Genomic DNA, 17,260 nt, shown 5'->3' on the forward strand with positions numbered 1-17,260 from the left:
CAGAAGTAAGCCTGAGTCAGGAACACCCCAAAACCTCCTCCTGCCCTGGGCTGGTGGTAGAGCCAGGAATGAGGAGTGGGCAGACAGGTGGCAAGGCTTAAACCAGCTCTGTAGTCAAGGGGCAAGGATGGATGAGGTCTGACTGCATCCAAGGGGCCAGTGCTTAGTCTGAGGACTCACTGGGAAAGATGAAACAGACACACCCCTGAAAGTCCCCAGTTGCAGAACAAACCCTTCCCTCCCAGGGTAAGTAGAACCTGGAAATAAGATTTGGAGGAGTCCAGTTTCCAGGGAACTCACACACTGAGTCACGCCCAGGGCTGAGTGTAGTGTTCAAATCTGACTCCAAGAGAAAGCAAGCTTGTACATCAGCCCCTTTCCCTGTTGCTGTTGGATTCCCTGGGGCCACAACCACATTCAGGACCATCAGAATAGTCAGAATCCCTTCTCCACAGGTTGGAAGGCTCAGAGATGTACAGAGGACAGCCAGGGTCCTGGGCAAATGCTGTGCCCAAGGGTGAAAGTCTCCAGGGAAGGGACATACTCTGGAATACCTGCCCAGCTCCCTGGGTGTGTGGGAAAGAGGAGGCCAAAGTCTTCATCGTAAGAGGTTAGTTCCGGCCCAAGTGAGGGCCAGGAGGCCTCCACCCAGCTGGTGAACATCAATTCCCACGGGAAAGAGAGGCAGGGGCAGCCATACTTTCCAATGGCCCCTCTGCCTTAGGGGCATCGTCAGACACTAAGGCTGAGCTGCCATCACCCTAAGACCAGTTCCCAGCTAAAGGGAGAAGGCTGGAGTTTGTGGGGGAGGGAACCCTGCCCATTCCCCACGAGGGGTTAAGGACACAAGTTTGAGCCTGTTAAGGCTTCTGTTCTAGAAACACCAAACATGGACACAAAGCACACTCACTCCCTTACACGAAACCTACAGCACTATGTAGCATATGCAATCAACACACCACTGTATCACTGTACACACACACACACACACACACACACACACACACATGCATGCACGCACGCATGCACGCACACTTGTGGGACTCTGATGGGATTTCTCCAGCAGGCATGGGTTGTACTCACTAGAGAGTGCCAGAGAACGAGGCTGCCAGCATCCACACACCCACCCCATGTCCAGGAAAGCTCTCTCTCTTTCCCATTCCCTGACCCATGGAAAGGCAGCCCTAGACACAGCAAACTCTCCCAGAAGCATTTAACATAACTGTCTCGTCCTATACATCCCCCTACAGTCTCTGTCTGTCTGTCTGTCTGTCTGTCTGTGTCTGTCTGTCTCTGTGTGTGTGTGTGTGTGTGTGTGTGTGAGAGAGAGAGAGAGAGAGAGAGAGAGAGAGAGAGAGAGAGAGAGGAAGAGAGAGAGATATCCTGACTTGCCTCAGTCAAGCACTAGCCACTTAGTGTCTTAGTCAGAATTTGGAGGCCTTCATGTCCACCTCTGTGAAACGGGAGTGCCGAGGTCTAAGAGACAGGAAAGCATTCTCCCGAGAGCTCAGTGACTGCTGATCCTGCTGACCATGCTACCTCCACAGGTCATCCTGGAAGCCTGGGTGAAAGGTGTGAACCCCAAAGGCAACTCCACCAACCCCAGCAACTGGGACTTCGGGAGCAGTTTCTTCTTTGCAGGCACAGTGGTCACTACCATAGGTAAAGGGGAGAGGAGCGAGGGGCCTCCCTAGACCCTACTCAGCGTGGGATCTGCTGTAAATTCCATCACTGGGACCAGGATGTGGTCTATCCCTGTGTGCCACACAGGACACAGATCGGGAAGTGGGTAGGGGAGACCCACGGAAAAGGAAGGCAGAAATGACATAGATAGAAGTGACATGAATCATGGCTGTTGTCATGGAGGCAGAGAGTGGCAGTTAGGAGGGCTTCACAGAGGCAGCATCGTTGGAGATGAGCTTTCTGTAAGCAGAGACTGTTCTATCCGGGAATAGGCGAAGTGTCCACGGGAACAGGGAACTCTCATCTTCCCACAGAAGTCATGGAGACAAACCTTTGCTAGAGTTGGTGGGTGGGTGGGGGGAGTCGGTCCGGGGCTGTTCCCCCTCCCCCTAATCTGCACATTCCCTTGCTCTGCAGGTTATGGAAACCTGGCACCCAGCACGGAGGCAGGGCAGGTCTTCTGTGTCTTCTATGCCCTGATGGGAATCCCACTCAACGTGGTCTTTCTCAACCATCTGGGCACAGGGCTGCGTGCCCATCTGACCACACTGGACAGGTGGGAGGACCACCCCAGGCATTCCCAGGTAAGGCAGCGTCCTCCCTCCCCTCCAGGCCCTGAGGACAGATAGTTGAGAATTGAGAGATGGGCTTGGGTATACAGACACCTGAGATTCGGGTATGGGGAGAGAAATAAGTGGAAGGTGATACGGGCTGGGAAGGGCATGGTCTGAAAAGGCTCTACCGCACTTTGACTGTGGATTCTACCTCTAAAGGGGCTGAGAGCCAGGCACTGGGTATGACTGAGAGTACTGATTCTGGGTGCTAGGCAGCTCTATGCTGTATCCTCCTTTGGTGGAGAATCTGAACGTTACGTTATCTCTCCACGGTGGTCACGGGTGTTCAAAACAGTCTCCAGGATACCCAGCACACCCCACAGAGGGATCTGGAACAGTTTGGTTGGGTGACAGTCGTCTAATCCCAGACCTGAGTAGAAACCCAGGGAGCCTGCTCAAGTGTGATTTTCAAGTTTAAAAGGGTCTTTGACTCCTTCCTTGACCCACTAACACATTCCCCGGCTTAGGAAAGCTTGGCACGAACAAGTCCCATGCGCATGCGTGCCGTCCCACCCAAAAGTCTGCAGCAGGGATGGAGTGGGGGTGGAGCTTAGACATTGCCCTGCCCACACCTAACTTTCCCCAGACCTCCCTCATATCCGTCCAGAACCTCCCAAGACGTCTCAAGGGCAGACTCTTCTCCTCCCAGCTCCTGCAGGTCCTGGGCCTGGCTCTGTTCCTGACCTTGGGGACCCTGGTCATTCTCATCTTCCCGCCCATGTTCTTCAGCCACGTGGAGGGCTGGAGCTTCCGTGAGGGCTTCTACTTCGCCTTCATCACCCTCAGCACCATTGGCTTCGGGGACTATGTTGTCGGTGAGAATGGGATAACCAGGTTATCTTGGTGAGCACCCGCTGGGATGATGAACACAGAGGTACCAGCTGCGTGAGGTTGGTTACTTCTGCAGCCGCTTAGAACTCTTGGTGGCCTCCTCAGAAGTCTCTGGTCCAGTAGCCATCACCGCTTCCTCCGTTAGTAGTCCTTGGTATGAGGACGGGGCAGAGTACATCCCTATGGAAGCTGGGGGTGGCAATGCCCTCTGACACGAGCCATCCCTTCCCTGGACAGGCACAGACCCCAGCAAGCACTACATTGCGGTGTATCGGAGCTTGGCAGCTATATGGATCCTCCTGGGCCTGGCGTGGCTGGCAGTGGTCCTCAGCTTGGGATCCCTGCTTCTGCACAGGTGCTCCCGGCTCTGGCAGCTTATCCGAGGCCTGGACGTTAAGGACGGAGCAGCCCCGGGCTCTGAGCCCAGATCACAGAAAATCCCCTTCTCTGCATGAGACCCAGGTGTCCTGACCTGCCCTCCCCAAACCCGTGACATTCCCTGCCCTTCCCTTAACCCTAACCTCCCCCCACCCCCCCCCTGCCCACACTACCCAGCAACTCTCCAGGGAGAAAAAGGAGACAGATGAACCTACAGAGTAACTGAGGGGAGACAAGGAGACAAAATCAAAGTCTGTGTGGGTGGAGATGTCAAGGTTGCCCTGTTTCCCAAAGAGAACCTGGAGGAGAAGTTAAACCCGACATGAATCGTGGCCGAGTCACTATTGCCATCTTAATGTAGTAACGGGACCCCTTAGGCTGCAAGCAAAAGCGGACTTGATTGTTGTATCATTTACGATCTACATGGCAGGCTCTTAACAGGTCCGTACTAGGTAGCAGGCGCTGTGCCTGGTTCTAGGGCTTTGACAGTGGTGGTCTGGGCTGTGCTGTGTCGTCAGTCTTGAAGGAGCCCCCGAGGCAGCGTCCTCATCTTTGATGGGAATAAACCTGGGGAGAATGAAAGTTCAGGGCAGTGGCTGGAGGAGGAGAGCTGGACACACACCTGGGGACACCTTTGGTGTCCCCAAGAAGCCATCCTCAGGAGTCTCACAGCTGAGGAACAAGAAGCCTGCCGGTCAGTTCTCCAGCTCTCCTTGCTTACAAGTGGAGAGGGATCCTAGAACAACACGGGGGACCCCTTTCAGGTGTCCCACCACTTTCCTGAACATGACCTCCCCTGACCCTCAGAGCACTCTTAGACCTCTTTACTCCCCCTGAGAAGCTGGGGGCAGGGTGGGGGCAGCAGATCCCAAGAGCTTCATAGACTGTGCCCTCCTTAATGGTATGGACTCCCCTGGGAACACTCTTCATCTGAGCCTGGTCCTTCTGCCAGACTGCGACACTGGGCCAGAAGGGAGAGACGGTTTGGCCCAGACTCACGGGATTGGGAACTAATTTTTGTTTGGACTTCCTTCCCCTCTCCAGTGACAGAGGGGTTCCCAAATTCTGTGTCCTCTTTATAGCATTAAGGGTGGGGTGGGACTGTGAGCCCCAGAGGTTGAGGGGAGTCCCAGGGAAGGACCCACATTGGCAGAGGGTTCCCAGCACCCAAGTCTTACTGCCACCCAGGGAAAGATTCAACTCGGATGTCTCCAACACGTCTACACACGCTGGACCCCGCTTCTGTTCTGGGTGCATGGAGATGCAGGGACTTCCCTCCAAAGCAGCCAGGAAAGTTCGCTCTCGTTCTCTTGCCTGCTAACCTCCCAACCCGCGGTCAGCACAGACAAACCATGCCCACCTGGCCCCTATTTTATTTATTTTAGTAAACTGGCTGTAGGGAGATCTAGGATGACGCAAGCATGCATTTGGAAGACGTCCGTGGCCCCTCAGCTTAGGCAGGAGTCCGGTGTTAATAAACTTGGCTGCTGTTTCTTCTCTGCAGTGGATTGCAGGAGTCTCTCCTACTGCGTGGAAGCGCCGGGGTGGGTGGGGGGGCGGGGGGAGAGGTGGGAGAGAATAAGGTCTCTGGGCCCTTCTGTCCCATGGCTGTGGCTGCAGCCCAACAGCCCTCTCCTTTCCTCTGATGTGGGGGTGGCCACGCCACACTCTTCTAGGAGTGTTTTTTGTTGTTGTTGTTGTTGTTGTTGTTGTTGTTGTTGTTGTTGTTGTTGTTGTTCCAGGGATTGGATCCTTGTGGTTGGGGAGGGCCATCCCATCCTCCAGTATTCCCGAAGAGGGAAAAAGAGAAAGGCGTTTTGCTTAGAGAAGGGCCATTCCTGGCTCTTCCTGCCTAACCTGGCTCCCGTACCACATAGCTCTCCCGAGTTCTGGCCTCCCCAGTCATGTTAGCACACCAAGACTCCTGTGACCAAGGCTACCTGTGGCTGCGATCTCCCATGGCGCCTTAGTGGGCTGGGGGCTGCGGCATGCAGCATGCGAGGCACCAGGCTCCTGCTACTCTCCTTTCTGGCTTGTTGCTGGACGCTGGAATGTTCTGGACGCTGGAGGGTCACGTGCCGCAGCCTCCCCCGCCACAGGTGGGGGGGCTACAGAACTACGCATGTCTGGTTGGCCTGGCGCTAGGCCTGCTGATCCCGGTTAGGGGCCAACCTGGGGAAAAAGTGGATTGGGCAGGGGCTCACAGGATACTTGGTAGGGCTGAAGGATGCTCTGGCCCGGGATCCTGGGAGCTGTTATCCAACAGAGAGGTGAAGGGCACAGGTCTGGGAACAGCAGGGCTGAGTGGTTGGAGGTGGGTGGCCATGGGTTGGGCTGGACAGCAATTGGGTCTTCATCCTTAAGGAATTGAGAGGGCTCGGCTAGCCTTTAGAAGAATACAGCCATCCTAAATTTGGAAATAAATACAGAAGGTGCCCTTCCCTGGGTCACAAGCTACTGGGCGGCCATGATAGTCAAGATAGCACTTGATTTGGTGGCAGCCCTGTGTAGGATAGCCCTATGGGTTTCGGAGGGTGGGGGGGTGGCGGATGGAAGGCGACATCTAGCCTTTCCCGGAGGGCGCACACGGTGGGGGTGGGGCAAATAGAAACCTTTGGCTTGACTCTAAGGAGGATCAGGACCCAGGGCCGGAACAGAATCTTTGGCACTTGGGAAAGGGCTCCTCCAATAGGGGTGGTTAAAATAAAGCCAAATTGTGCTTGCCCTGAACAGGGACAAAGGAGAGAGAGGGGCTGCGAGTGAGGGGACCTTGGCTGGATCATAGGATCCAGTTTTTCTAGAGGACATCCTGTCCCACCTGCAGTGAGGACCGGGATGAAACGAGTGGGCATGGGTGCATGGATCACTCGGCCAGAGGCTCCTTAGCTGGTGAGATGCTAAAGGGTAGGGAGGCAGGGGGCGGTTCATCCTAGCAGGGCTTCCCGTGGATGGCTCTTCCTTCCATTCATGGTCTGCAAGGAACACAGGGCCAGGCAGCTGAGCAAGCCAGTGTTTGCATTAATATCCACACAGAGCGCAGGGGACAGAGCGTAGACCCACATGCCTGGGTGAAGAATCTTCACGGTCCTGTGCCCCAGTCTCTAGGCTGAAGCCAGGTAGCGGAATGGAAGAGGAAATTGTTGGGGGTGGGACAGGAGGTCAGCTCAGTGGAGATGGACTTCCAAACTTTTGGGAAGACCAATTGGGCAGGATCCGGAGCTAGGCAGGGTGGGGGCTGTGTCTACTCACAGCCACCACAATCGGCAAACACCTCTGTGGCAGCTCTTCCCTTGCTCAAGGCCCCCACTTCCTTCTCAGGAGTCTCACTAGCAGGTAGCATCCCTATTTGGAGATGAGCAAGGCTCAGAGAGGGTTTGTGTGAACGCAGGCCTGCACAGCCAAGAGCGGAGGCCACTGACTGGCCAGACGATGCTTCTGTGCACACCTACGCGTGTGATTGTTTCCCAGAATTCCCAGCCATGCTCCACGGATTTAACCTTCGCCGAGAAGATCAACCATTGTTAATATGTTACAGATAAGGGAGTCGAGGCATGTAGAAATTGACCAACCGCAACACAGCCGCCTTCGTGTCTAAAACGGCTTTGATGGCCTGTGTCAGAGTTAATTCTGTCCTCTGTCCCACTGAAGGCTGAGGTCATGTCTCTGTGTTCTTCCAGTGAACCCCAACCTACTGCTTCCTGCAAGGCTGGGAATGAACTGGGCAGCAGTGGAGTAGAGGTAGCCCAGAACCCATCCTGACCCAGCTAGGGCACCAATGAATTACCAAAGGAACTGTCCAACCAGGTCTATCTGGGCGAGCCAGTGAGCTCGTTGGGGTTATTAACAGGAGCATGGGGAGTCAAAGGCAGCCATATTACTGAAAAGCCCATCCCAGCGGGGGCAATACTGCACAGAAGCCACGTCTGTGGAACTCACCACACAACGTGCAGGCAGCCACACCGAAGCGTCCCTTCTCTTCCGCAAACCAATCGTTACCTTGCATACAACACGAAAGAGGGGCTCTGTGAATCCTGTAACTGTCGGAGCCTGAGAGCCTTGTAAGTGAATGAGAACACGTGGGTGAGTGCACGCGGCTCGCAGGTAGATTGAGGAGAAGGTTTGTGGTAAATGTGATGGGGAGCGTAAACAGAGGCATCTGGAAGAGTCCAGACCGACCTGGGCGATGAGGGGACCATGGGGAGTGGAGGGGAGAGGGGAAGGGAGGAGGGGAGAGCAGGGGGAGAGCCAAGAGCAGTCGTCAAGAGACCAAGAGGTTGGGTGGGTTATACAGGGAAGAGAAGCTGGGGGAAGGGCCCAAGGGAGTTTAGGATGGGGGCAGGGTATGGCAGCCAAGGACATCTTCATAACAGATGCTGGTGATTCTGAGAGGCTGGCAGACAGTGGCCACTTTGATGTGTTGATAGGTCCCGAGTTTGAGACCTCACAGTAAGTCCTTTGAGTGTCTCTTCCCCACTCCAGAAGGAAGTCTCTCACTTTGTAGAGTCTGATATAACCTGAAGACTGCAAGAGTACAAGTGTAGGCAGGGACATAGATGTGGGTGTGTGGATGTCTTGGGGTGCAGGAGTAAAGCCCCCTCCCAAGGTCCTGTTGGTCACTACAACTTCTTTCTGGGACATCATCCAAGCATACGACGATGGGACCAGCCTCCTAGGAAATGCCACCAACATGGGGTCTGGGAGTTCGTGGACTCTTTCTTCTTTTCCGTGTCCACCGTCACCACTATGGTAATGGCTGGGTAGGGACAGTCTGGTGGGGTGGGGGAAGTGACTTCTCCCTGAGAGTCAACAGAGCCTCCCCAAGAGGCAGTGGAACTGGTGGTGGCATCTGAAGAAACTAATCCAGGTGTCACATCTATAACACAGTCAGTTCTACAGCACGACATCCACCCTCCTACAAGCAGCACCCCTTCCTCAGTGCCGTAGACTTGGTTTCTGCATTTCATCAGGCACAAAGGGGACTGCGCACACTTTCAATTTGGGGAGCTGCTGCCCCCTGGGGCTTTAGTCATCCCACTCAGCCCCTCCTACAGTCCCTCTTAGTCCACCAGCGCCTGTCATCCCTGTCACTGTTCTCCAGACCCATTCTCATCCAGAGCCAAGCTGAGGTGGGACTCATCAGAAAAGGGTCCCTAGAAACTGTTGTGTGAAAACTGTGGGCAGAAAGCACTGGGTTCCTGCAGTTTTGAATTTCAGGAAATAATGCTGTTAGTGGCCCTAACCCCCTTCCTCGCGGCATCCCCTGCATGACCTGGACTTACCACCAGGTGGCAGGCTCACACCAACTATGATTCAGTTCCAGCTTCTCTTACCTTGTCCAACCAAGAGTGAGTAGGTGAATTGCACTGTACAAAGTCCTCCGTGTGGCTTTAATCCAGCCACTACTTCTAGAAGGGTACTCTGACGACTCCAGGGAGCATGGGCAATCTTTGAGACAAGTGTGTGTGAAAGCTCCCTCTGTCCCCATAGACCTGCCAGAAACCCTGGAAGGACCAACTGGCCATCCTGGTGTTTCTACATCTCTATTTATCCATATCTTTTATTTATTTAATGTGTGTGTGGGGCATTTTGGTTTATTTTTCCTCTGTAGCTATCCACCTTGTTTTGTTGAGACAGGGTCTCTCATTGTGACCCAGGACTCACCAAACTGGCTAAACTAACTGACTAGAGAACCCCAGTGATTTTCCTATCTCTGCCCGGCCCCCCAGTACAGGCACACAGCACCACACCCCACTTTTTATGTGAGTGCTGCCTGAGGTCATCTTGCTTGTGAAGTGGGCACTTCCCTGCCTGGGCTAATTTTTTTTTTTTTTTAGGAGCTGGGGACCGAACCCAGGGCCTTGCGCTTGCTAGGCAAGCGCTCTACCACTGAGCTAAATCCCCAACCCCCTGTTTTTGGTTTTGATACAGAGGGTCATGTAGCTCTACGTGTTCTGGAACTCACTATGTAGACCAAGCTGGCCTTGCACTCACAGAGATCGACCTGCATCTGCCTCCTGGGCACTGGGATTAAAGGCATGAGCCACTGTGCCAGACTTAGAGACCTTGTTTTGAGGCAAATAAAATAAAACAAAATGTGAGAGGAGACGATGGGGATTCCAGGAGGTTCTCGGGACAGGTGCCAGTATGGGGCCACTTTCCATCACCCATCGATCCATACACTCAGCCCTTTCCCACACTGTCTGCTCAGGGAGTCATATTCCCATCTACAGCATGTCCCCACTGTGGCTTCTTCACAGCTGTGCCAAGTGAATGTTGGCAGCCCATTTTAAGTCCAAGGAAACGGGCTCAAAAATATCAAAGCCCCACAGCCTTGCAGGGGACAGGGCACGAGAAAGGCAGCTGGGAGGGAAGAGAGCTCTGAGTCATTACTCAAGCTGCCCACTTACCACAGCGGAAGTGGAATCCTGGGAGCTGGGTGGGATGGGCAGGGAAAGGGGCGTATTTGTAACCTTGGAAAAAGGGGGATGGCCATGTGCAGAGCCAGAGGAAGAGTCCCCTTCAACCTGAGCCCGCAGACCTTGGCTGCCCACGTCTTCTGAGTATTCTTTTCTCTGCTTGGGATTCCGCTCAACTTCGTGATGCTCAACCACCTGGGCCACCTCCTGAAGCGTGGGGTGCACAAACGTGCCCACCGGCTTGGGGGCAGCTGGCAGATAAGGGGAATGGTCGGGAACCGGCATGAGTCATTTCCAGAAGGAAGGACTGTGGTGGAAATGGGGTACAGGATTAGGAGGGGTGGAATGGGGAAAAGGAGGGGATTGGTAGGGTTAGGGGAACAAAGTCTAGAATAGGATGTTTGATTGTTAAGACGTCCATTATGGGGTTGAGAATGATGGCAGGAATCAAAGCCGCCATAGGCTCTTGGCAGGTAATGTGGGGAAAACCCAAAGCTGGCGAGGTGGGAATAGGGAACTCCCTTCTCGATCCTCAGGCCAGAGCCATTGGCCAGTGCTGTGCGCTGCAGGACCCCTCACGGGCAAGGTGGTTAACAGGCTCGCCTGAGCTGCTCTCAGGCCTCCCGTTCTTCCTGTTGCAGCCCGCACTTATCTTCTCCCACGTGGAAGGCTGGAGCTATGTGGAGAGCTGCTTCTTCGCTTTCGTCACACTTAGCACGGTGGGCCCCGGGGACCACGTGACGCATGAGAGGCAGGCAGGGTTGGGACTCAGGCTCCGGCATCCACCTCAGGCGGCTGGTTGGTATTCGATGGCGGTGACTTGGTGAACTGGGCACACTGCTTGCCACCTAAGTAGGCCCTACCATTTCCCAGTGTGGTGGACTAACATCCTTCCCTCTTGCGGGGCAGCATAGAGTTGTCCTCCAAGGCCTACCTGTAGTCCTAGAGGGACATAATGCCCAGTCTCCCTCCGACCTAATCTCTTTCACATGCATTCCATCCCCCAGGTTCAGGCGAAGACTCAGGCAAAACAGTTTAAAGAAACCCCGGACACCTCAGTCTCTCCTGGGTCCAAAGGGGGGGGGGGAGTGAGGGGGGGACGGGAAGAGAGAACAACAGACAAGGTATGAGCCTGTCAAGAAGGCCTGTGGCTGACTATAGCCAGCCTCAGTATCTCTCTCCCCTGCTGGCCCTGAAAATCACCTACGAGTGAAGATCACAGACTCCTCCACCACCAGGCTGGCACTGGGGATGCCACATCTTCTAGTAGACCAGTGCCCTGAAATGAAGGGGGGAGGTCTGTCATGAGAATTTTCTCCTGGGGTTAGGCAACACCTTTCCCCCCTTTTTCCGAGGTTACAAATACAGAACAAATCAAAGTTTGAGTTCTTCGAAGTCACCCCTGGGTAATTGTGAGTCTATTGGGCTTACTTGAAGAGCATGGGTGAGGGGTGACAGGCAGGAGTATGAGTGATCTCAAAGCATACGCCGGAAGGATTTCACCTACCATGGACGATAACTTCCCCATGACCACATAGATGGAGCCCTTCTCCTGGTCCTTCCCAACCTATATACCATACACCACATACCACACACCACATGCCGTTCACCGCACACTTGGCTGAGAGCCCGGTGAGTCTCCCCACCCCCATCTTCTGTGAAGGAGTATTAACCAAACACAAGCTCAGCTGGGATGACCACAAGCTCAGCTGGGATGATCTTTGGCAAGTGATCCAGCTGATACGATGAGGATATTAGCGGTTTGACTTGGACGGTCGTCCTGCACAACAGGGCCCTCTCCGTAATTCTTCAGTGGACAGCTGAGGCTCTGCCAGGATGGCAAGCCACTCCCTAAATCTACAACCCAGAAGGAGTGTGTCATCCCTGTTTCAGCAACGAGAAAGCTGATTTCGGAGAGCTAACCTTATCTGCCTGAAATAGTACAGTGAGAAACAACTTCTAATCTGTTTGATTCCACGCCATAAGCTGTTTCTAGAACCCTCTCTGCACCTCAGGATCCCTAACTGAAAGGATCTAGCTTGGGGCTTGCTAAGAACCCACCACTGCCTTCTGGCCTCAGGGTTCAAGATCTCCTGCCTCAGGCCTTACCTCCCCTGAAAGGAGGGTCTCAGAGTTGGGGGCTCTGTATCTCAGCCTGGCTCTCTCCAGCTTGTGGTCAGGCAGAACTGATTTGGATAGATTTCTTCCAACTGGGTCAGGTGATCACCTCCACCCTCCTGTTGGGAGCCTGTGTCTGAGGAGAGCTGCAGCCAGCAGCATGGAGGACTAGGCTTGCTCCTTCCGGCCTTCCAGTTCAGGAGACACTTCTGGAGGCTGTTTCAAGTCTCTTTTTCTTTCCCACTACTATTTCCTGTCAGGCCAGGACTGTCGCATAAGACTGCACAGGTTGGGCACCGCACAGCCTTCAATGGCCCCCATCCACACAGCGTAATGAGGTTTAGCCCTCAGGGATTAGCGCATCCTCTTCTCCGGTCCCTCTTGGCGCCTAAACTCTTATACCATGTTTAGCGCCTTTGAAAGCCTTCAGGGTTTCCCCATAGTTTTAGAATGGTCCTCAAACTCTATAACTAAACCCAGGTGTGGTTCACCCCAGCCATGCCAGCAGTTTTTAAGAAGATAGAAGGAAGAGGATCATGAGTTCAAAGACAATCTGATCTACATCATGAGGTCCTACCTCACAGAGAGAGAGAGAGAGAGAGAGAGAGAGAGAGAGAGAGAGAGAGAGAGAGAATATATATATTTCCCAATTTGGCAGTGTTCTGTAGACATCAGCATTTTGGAAATGGAAGAGGTATCAGCCACCTTCTAGGGAGGGGCAGACTGGGTGCCGTTGCCTGTAATCGTAGGAGCGAAGTTTGTCTGCTCTGTGGAAAGCAGGATGAAACGCTCAGTCTCTCACACTATAGCTCCCTGCCCTGAGCCTAGTCTGAAGCTCTGGATGTCAGAGGGGACGCTGGGAAAGCAGTGAGGCCCGCCACGGTTCCCTTCAGCCGCCCAGCATGGCTACAAGGACGCTACAGAGAGTACCGAGCTGCTTCATCTGCCAGGACTCTTGCTTATGTACATGGAGAAACTGAGGCCTGGAGAATGGCAGAGTAGGGCCCCACCAGGCAAGTCAGGGCAAATCCAGGGTGGATCCCCAGATCAGTGTTCTGGAAATTTCCACACCTATTTCCCAAACCTCAGCTCTCTTGTTTTTTTTTTTTTTTTTTTTTTAGAAATGGACTAACCTTTTTCTTGGGTGGGAATACTGACTCCTACACACACACGCGCGCACACACACACACACACACACACACACACACACACACACACACGGTCATGAAGTATCACTGTCCCTGTCTGAAGCCAATAGCCAGGGTCACCCTACTAGACCCGGCCACCGGTTCCTCCCATGGCTGCTTTAGCTGCTCAGTGGAGTGCTTTGTCAGCTGCCAACCCTCCTGCCAAGAGATGAAATCTAGAGGAGAAAGCACCTCCCCTCCCGCCCGTTCTTGTGGCCAGAAGCTGGAGCGGCTGCCTGGTTCTGCTGATCACAGTTGGTACCGCAGAGAAATCAGCTAAGCCACATAACCCTATCACATTAAGCCAGGGGGGTCAGCCAGGGCCTGGGACACTGGCCAGGCTGATGCAGGGCCAGCAAGACAGGATGGGGATGGGAGGGTGATCAAGATAGGAAGGCTGTGGAGGCCTAAGAGGCAGGTCCCTGCCTTGTACAGGATCCCAGTTTGATGAGGGAGGGAGGTCAGGCTCCCAGAAGCATATAGAGAAGAGGGAAACACGTTACAGAGCGGGACTGTCACTGGAGTCAGCTAAGTCTCAGGGCAGGTCCTTCTGTTTCTTCTCTGGGCCATTGCTGACCCAGTACACTGGGGCATCATGGGTAAGCACCTGATGAGCAGCCCCAGACCTTGGAAGTGTGCAGCACCCAGTGGGTTTTAGCATATAGGATCCCAGAGGAAAGGGTTCTTTTGTCAAAGGCAAGGAAGAAGGCACAGCAAAGACACCCAGGCTTCAGGCGTGCGGCAGGAAGGATGTCTGAGTCTCGATGCAAGGATGATGGGAAAGATCATAGACCCAGAGCAACTGGAAATAAAGAACTATGGGAGCTGAGGGAACCGTGGGAGCTGAGGATCCTACGGCAGAGAGAAGGACCGAAAACTGTCCACTCAGGGACAGAAAAATTGGAGAATGGATAGAGAGCCTGGAAGCCTGGATGTACGGTGATCTCTAAATCCAAAAGGGGAGACTCTCCTTTGTCAGGGGTGCAGAGTACTCAGACGGCAGGCAGCCATTGCTGCTAGGAACAGAGGCAGGACACTTCTCAGCAACTCCATAGCCCCATGCATCTTCCTAGACTCCCTGCTGCCGCTACCCGTCCCACTTCAGCCAAAACAAAACGGGAGCATAGAGAGTGGGGATGTAGCCAAGTGGGTAGAGTGCTCCCTTAGTGTGCTTCCGGCTCTGGGTTTGAGCCCCAGCATCATATAACTGGGTGTGGTGGCGCATACCTATAATCCCAGCACTCGGAGGTGGAGGCGAGGAGGATCAGAAGTTCGAGGTCATGTTCAAGGCTAGATCGGGCTAGGTTAGACCCTGTCTCAATAATCAAACAGGGGTTAGAGAAAAGGCTCAGTGGTTAAGATCACTTGCTGTTCTTGTGGAGAGCCTCGGTTAGTCCCCTGCACCTACCTGGTGGCTCACAACTATCAGTTCCAGAGGATCTGACACCCTCTCCTGACCTCCAAGAGTGCCAGGCACACACGTGGTGCACAGTCACACACGCTGTCAAAACACTCAGGCCTCCTGGTTTCTGTCTAACCAACCACAGATCATCCTTCTCTAACCTCACTGTTCCCCAGGCATGGATCCTTCTCCAGAGTACCTTCTGTGGGACAATAGTATTGCGTCCCTGTGGGTCTTCTTCGGGATGGCTTGGGTGGCTCTGATCACCAAACTGATCTCGTTCCAATTGGCGATGTGGGGGGGGGGGGTTGGGGGGGGCATGGGCACCACCTGCTCACACTGCTCCAAGAGGAACTTGAAGGCTCGAAACCAGAGGCCAGGCCAAGAAGGAAAACATGGAATTCTGTTTGTCAGCTGTTGCTTTGAGGTGTCTGAGGGAGTCAAAGCATCTCAAAACGTGGGTTATGAACTGTGACAAGGACAGCTAGCTGCGTTTCGCAGTCGCTGGGTCTTCCTTGCCACACTTCTGACTTTAAGCAATAATTCCACATCTTTCTTTCCAGCTGAGTTCAGCTAGGTGATAATTCAAGTTCATCCATAGGTTGCCTCCCATGTGACTTACGCGATGTGACTTTGGAAATAAAGAACGCCCCTCTTCCCCCCTTTATTCTCACCTTCTGCAATGTTGGCCTGCTGGCTGAAACTCTAGCAGCCATGTTGCATGAGTTAGAGACCATGGCGAGTGAAATTGGTTGCACAGTAACAAAAGAAGCATGGGCTCCTGGTCATCACGCTGTCATTGTACCAGACGGGAACACAGTGAACTCTAACGTCACAATTTACATACATATCCAGAAACAGACTACAACTGAGGCTGTCACCTACAGAGAGAGGCAATGCCGGGCCAGGGAGAACTTGCCCAGGATTGGTGAAAGGATTGACAGAGGGGACGGGAGATTCCTGAGCCCTCCACCCTCAGACGCCACAGGGGAATTCACAGGGCCTTTAGATGATTCCCAGGGCCAATCCAGCAAACAGGTATAACAAGAACCTGGATAGCTACTGGATCCTTAAGCCAGAGGGAAGCATGGGCGGACCTATGGTCTGTCCCTGCCTCCCCTCCGTCCTTTGTCTCGGAAGGCTCAGTTTAAACAGCCCAACTGTCTACACTGCATCCTCCCCACGCCTGCAGTTTCCTTGCCTGTCCTCTGGCCCTGAGAACACAACAGCACAGAGTGGGTTATCCTCAGCTACACTGAGTTTGAGGCTAGCCTGTCTCAAAAAAAAAAAAAAAAAAAAAAAGAAAAGAGAAGGAGAGCAAAGAGATCACCACTGGGAAGGGCGCATAGAGGGAGGCAGGGGAGTAAGGAGAGGCTAAGCAGAGAGGCTGAGGCTGACTTGCTGCCTGCAGGAGGACTCGATCACCCTGCCTTCCTGGCAGGCTCAGATGTGGCCACCCTCTGCCCACAGACAGAAAGGATGCTCGAAGCAGGCCTTCGGGACCAGGTGTGCAGCCCACCTTCCAGGGTAGGAACCTTGATTCTGTCCTAGCAGGCTCTGTTACCCCAGGCAAACTCCGAGTGATCATCAGTTCCCCTCTGCAACACAGATAAGATCTCCCAGGATTGATGACTAAGGCTTGCAAAGGACTGTAAGCAGTGCGTCAGCCCCTACAAACATGCATGCCTTCCTAGCCAGGTCGGTGGACCGAGGCCGGAGGAACCACTGCTCTGCTTGGATCCGGCTGACGTGGCATCTCCGCTGACCTCTTGGCAGTAGCCAGGGTGGAACCGGCCTCTGCCCCTGGGGGGCTCCCTGCTGACACTATCACATGCTGGCCAGGATGAGGGGCTCTGGACGTCTGTGACTCATGGGGGAACATCCAGGAAGAGTCCAAGAAATGTAGGCCAAGTGTGCAGATGTGGCCCAGGGACCAGCCACAGCTGCTCCAAGATGCTTCCTGCAGCCGCAGCTCGCTCTTCTGTCCCTCCAGCACTTGCCGTCCTGACTGCATGGCTTCCGGCATGACCCTTCCCTTTAAGACACCTTTATCGTTAGTCACATCGTGTTTTGCTCGGGCTTGGTTTCGAGTGTTCGAGATCAGGTCTCATGGGATCCAGGCCGGCCTTGATTCTGAACTCCTTATCCCCCCACCCCCCATCTCCAGGATTAGGATTTAAAAATGTGCACACGATGGGGAGCACTGGCTTAGCCTCCGAAATTGTCCTGGAGGGACGATAGTTGCTAAGGCCATCAAGAACATGAGGCTGGGCAGAGTGGCACATAACTTTAATCCCAACGTTTGGGAGACAGAGATAGGCAGCTCTCCATGAATCTGAGGCCAGCCTGGTCTACATATTCAGGCCAGCCAGGGATACATAGTAAGACACTGTCCTTTTTTTTTTTTTTTTAAAGTCAGCAAGATGACCTCAGCTCATCAGCCCCCAGGCCTGCATGGTGGAAGGAGAAACCCAGCCCCTGTAAATTGTCTTCTGACTTCCACACGCATGCCATGAGACAGAAGCACTGCTCCCAAACTCAAATAATCAATGAATAAATCCTAGCCACGTCCGGCACGGTGGCGTAGATCTGTAAGCTATTTAGGAGGCTGAGGCAGAATGGCTTCGAGTT

At 53.8% G+C, this 17,260-nt stretch overlaps 1 protein-coding gene and 1 pseudogene across 3 annotated transcripts in view; both read left to right on the forward strand.

Annotated features, from left to right (window-relative positions):
* Kcnk16 (potassium two pore domain channel subfamily K member 16) overlaps positions 1-5,009 on the forward strand; it is a 29,342-nt gene extending 24,333 nt beyond the window's left edge. For 2 of the 3 annotated variants that reach the window (XM_063274662.1, XM_063274661.1), the window contains exons 4-7: positions 1,548-1,662; positions 2,101-2,267; positions 2,947-3,112; positions 3,366-5,009. In XM_063274662.1, the coding sequence (XP_063130732.1) occupies positions 1,548-1,662; positions 2,101-2,267; positions 2,947-3,112; positions 3,366-3,583 (666 nt within the window). In that variant the 3' untranslated portion in view covers positions 3,584-5,009. The remainder of the gene's footprint in view (positions 1-1,547; positions 1,663-2,100; positions 2,268-2,946; positions 3,113-3,365) is intronic. The other variant, NM_001109520.1, reaches the window with a different exon arrangement.
* Positions 5,010-8,073: 3,064 nt separating this feature from the next.
* Positions 8,074-11,153, forward strand: LOC134482076 (potassium channel subfamily K member 17-like; annotated as a pseudogene).
* Positions 11,154-17,260: the final 6,107 nt, after the last annotated feature.

The sequence above is a fragment of the Rattus norvegicus genome, chromosome 15 (assembly GCF_036323735.1).
Source record: "Rattus norvegicus strain BN/NHsdMcwi chromosome 15, GRCr8, whole genome shotgun sequence".
In the NCBI taxonomy this organism is placed as follows: Eukaryota; Metazoa; Chordata; class Mammalia; order Rodentia; family Muridae; genus Rattus; species Rattus norvegicus.